Raw genomic sequence first — 3,561 nt, forward strand, 5'->3', positions numbered from 1 at the left:
ACGGAGGGGGCGGGGCAGCCAGACGCCGGACCACCACTGTACTGTATCGGGCGGCGAGGAGAGCTCCAAATCGCCATGACTGTCTCTCCCTCACTCTGTTCTACTAGTTGCGTCTGTGAAATGAGAAGGGGAAACGAGGAGGAGGAACCCAACTATGCGGGCGATTTGCGGGCGACAGCAAAGGAAGCGTATCGGGTCTCCAGGAAATTAAGCGGGCCTGATAAGAAAAAATGGCAACAGTGGGACAAAAAAAACACGAATCACGGCACATAGATCGCACGGCTAAAAAAACGGATGAAAGCCAATTGAATTCAGCCGGATGAAAAATAGCAAAACCGAAATTATATGTCGCGTTTTAAAGATTTGGCGTGGTGCGTGTGCAGGGGAAAGGGCCGGTGGTTCCCAAGTTCGGCTCTTGGGACGCCGAGAACATCGGCTACACCGTCTTCTTCGAGAAGGTGCGCGAGAACAAGGCCGCGCCCGTGCCGGGCACGGCGGCGCCGGCGCCAGCGCCCAGGGGGCACGACGACCAAGAGTTCGACCCGTATGAGTACTACGAGAACCTCAGCCGGAACGTGCCCTTGCGCCCGCCCAGCTCGCACGGGCACCAGACGCCGGCGCAGCATTACGACCACCTCGGCGGTAACGTGCCATCGCGCCCGCCGAGCTCGCACGGCCACGGCCACCCGTCGCCGGCGCAGCACTACCCCCCGCAGCACGGCCACGGGGGCTACCACCGGCGGAACGGGAGCAACGGCAGCAGCGCCGCGTCCGAGGTCAGCAGCCGCGCCAGCAAGTTCTCGCCGCCCAGGCCGTACCAGCCGCGGTACGGCAACAACGGCGGCAGCTACCACCAGCCCCAGCAGCAGCAGCAGCAGGCCGCCGCCGCGTACGCCGCCCCGGTGCCGAGGCACCACCAGCAAGCGGCACCGGCGCCGAGGGTCGCCGCGTCCCCGCCGGCGAACGAGCGGCGCCCGGGCCAGGGCGCGCCACCGCAGGCCCGTGCCGCCAAGGCCCCGTCGGCCGTGCCCAAGTTCGGCGTTTGGGACGAGCAGAACGCGAACGCGGCGGCGCAGGGCTTCACGGTGCAGTTCGAGAAGGTGAAGCGGCACCGGGAGGTCGCCAAGGCCGCCGCGCCGGACGTGCCGCCGGTCGCGAAGCGGCAGCTCTCGCCGGACCGGGTGGCGCCCACGTGGGGCCACCCGCGAAGGAAGCCCAAGAAATCCTTCCTGTCCAAGGTACGTACGCGTGTACCTACACAGTTTGACGCCGGCGTTGTGTACAGTTTGACGCGACGCTGTACTATTTCATGTTCACCGCATTTTTTTTGAACTACTGTTCACCGCATTTTTGACTCACTGTAAAATTGTTTTGTGCAGGTCTACGGGTGCCTGTTCCCAGTGGTCAGACAGTGACGGGGCAGCTGGTTCATCTTATATACTCCTATGTTTTTCTGGAAGGAACCCTGTAGTGTATACAGTATTTCATTTGTTCATTCGTTGTTCGTTATGAGTAATATATATACTCCTTGGTATTAATAAATCATGGCAAGATAAAAGCACTTGGCGTATACGTATTTGACGTGCCAAACTCTGTGTATCCAGTGTGTATCGGTGTACGCATTTGAGACTTCCAAACGCGTAGCACGTGTGAAAGTAATTGCATCTATAGCCGACTTCACAAATTCGACCTCTATACGTGCGCCGAAACACCCGGACACGTTTGCGAACGCATCTGAATGGACCCTTATATTTCGTTTTCGACATCCACATATCTCACATTCGGATTCTTAAATCCATACACGTTGATCATACAAGTTGATGTCGCACGTAAATAATAAATGTTGGTACCGAACATAAATAGTGTTTACATAAAATTTATTTTAAATGCACAACTCAAACATTAGCTCTTCGGTTTCTATTGTGGGTTCACGTATGCTTCACAAGATCATTAAGTAGTTGCGCGTGCATTTGATGATCTCGAAAATTTTGATGCATCCACAGAAAGTTCATCGGCTGAGTTGCATCTTGGTCTTTCGGGATTTCAACTTGTTCTCCAGATGCTTCAAACTAATTGGTCTGGCCTACACCATCACCCTCATCCTCGACAATTATAATATGCAGAATAACACATGTCACCAGCTGGCACAAAGTTCCCTATTCCCACACCATTGCAGTGCCACACACAATTCCCCAACGAGCTTGAAGCACACCAAATGCCTTCTCCACATCCTTCCTAGTCGCTTCCTGCATTGTTGCAAAGCGCCTCTGTTTATTGCCATGCGGTTCGGATACGGTTTTCACAAACGTCGCCCACTAAGGATATATACCATCCGTAAGATAATATCCCATGTGAAGGAAATATGCCCTAGAGGCAATAATAAAGTTGTTATTTATATTTCCTTATAGCATGATAAATGTTTATTATTCATGCTAGAATTGTATTAACCGGAAACTTGTTACATATGTGAATACATTGACAAACAGAGTGTCACTAGTATGCCTCTACATTGACTATCTCGTTAATCAAAGATGGTTAAGTTTCCTAACCATAGACATGAGTTGTCATTTGATGAACGATATCACATCATTAGAGAATGATGTGATTGACTTGACCCATTCGTTAGCTTAGCACTATGATCGTTTAGTTTATTGACATTGCTTTCTCCATAACTTATACATGTTCCTATGACTATAAGATTATGTAACTCCCGAATACCGGAGGAACACTTAGTGTGCTATCAAACGTCACAACGTAACTGAGTGATTATAAAGATGCTCTACAGGTGTCTCCGATGGTGTTTGTTGAGTTGGCATAGATCGAGATTAGGATTTGTCACTCTAATTGTCGGATAGGTATCTCTAGGCCCTCTCGGTAATGCACATCACTATAAGCCTTGCAAGTAACGTGACTAATGAGATAGTTGCGGGATGTTGCATTACGGAACGAGTAAAGAAACTTGCCGGTAACGAGATTGAACTAGGTATGATGATATCGACGATCGAATCTCGGGAAGTAACATACCGATGACAAAGGGAACAAACGTATGTTGTCATGCGGTTTGACCGGTAAAGATCTTCGTAGAGTATGTAGGAATCAATATGAGCATCCAGGTTCCGCTATTGGTTATTGACCGGAGATGAGTCTCGGTCATGTCTACATAGTTCTCGAACCCGTAGGGTCCGCACGCTTAACGTTCGATGATGATATGTATTATGAGTTATGTGATTCGATGTACCGAAGATAGTTCAGAGTCCCGGATATGATCACGAACATGACGAGGAGTCTTCAAATGGTCGAGACATAAAGATTGATATATTGGAAGGCTATGTTTGAACATCGGAAAGGTTTCGGATAGGTACGGGCATTTTCCGGAGTACCAGGGGTTAGCAGAACCCCCGAGGAGTTAATGGGCCTTAATGGGCCATGGTGGGAGAAAGGAGGAGGCGGCCAAGTGGGAGGCGCGCCCCCCCAAGCCCAATCCGAATTGGGAGGGGGGCCGGCCCCCCTTTCCTTCTCTCCCTCTCCCTCTTCCTAATTCTCCTACTCCAACTAGGGAAG

At 51.0% G+C, this 3,561-nt stretch overlaps 1 protein-coding gene across 3 annotated transcripts in view; it reads left to right on the plus strand.

The window, feature by feature from the left end:
* Window positions 1-1,572, plus strand: part of LOC123127209 (class E vacuolar protein-sorting machinery protein hse1) — an 8,365-nt gene extending 6,793 nt beyond the window's left edge. For all 3 annotated transcript variants that reach the window (XM_044546788.1, XM_044546789.1, XM_044546787.1), the window contains 2 exons: window positions 384-1,238; window positions 1,380-1,572. In XM_044546788.1, the coding sequence (XP_044402723.1) occupies window positions 384-1,238; window positions 1,380-1,415 (891 nt within the window). In that variant the 3' untranslated portion in view covers window positions 1,416-1,572. The remainder of the gene's footprint in view (window positions 1-383; window positions 1,239-1,379) is intronic.
* Window positions 1,573-3,561: the final 1,989 nt, after the last annotated feature.

This window comes from Triticum aestivum, chromosome 6A (genome assembly GCF_018294505.1).
Source record: "Triticum aestivum cultivar Chinese Spring chromosome 6A, IWGSC CS RefSeq v2.1, whole genome shotgun sequence".
Taxonomy (NCBI): Eukaryota; Viridiplantae; Streptophyta; class Magnoliopsida; order Poales; family Poaceae; genus Triticum; species Triticum aestivum.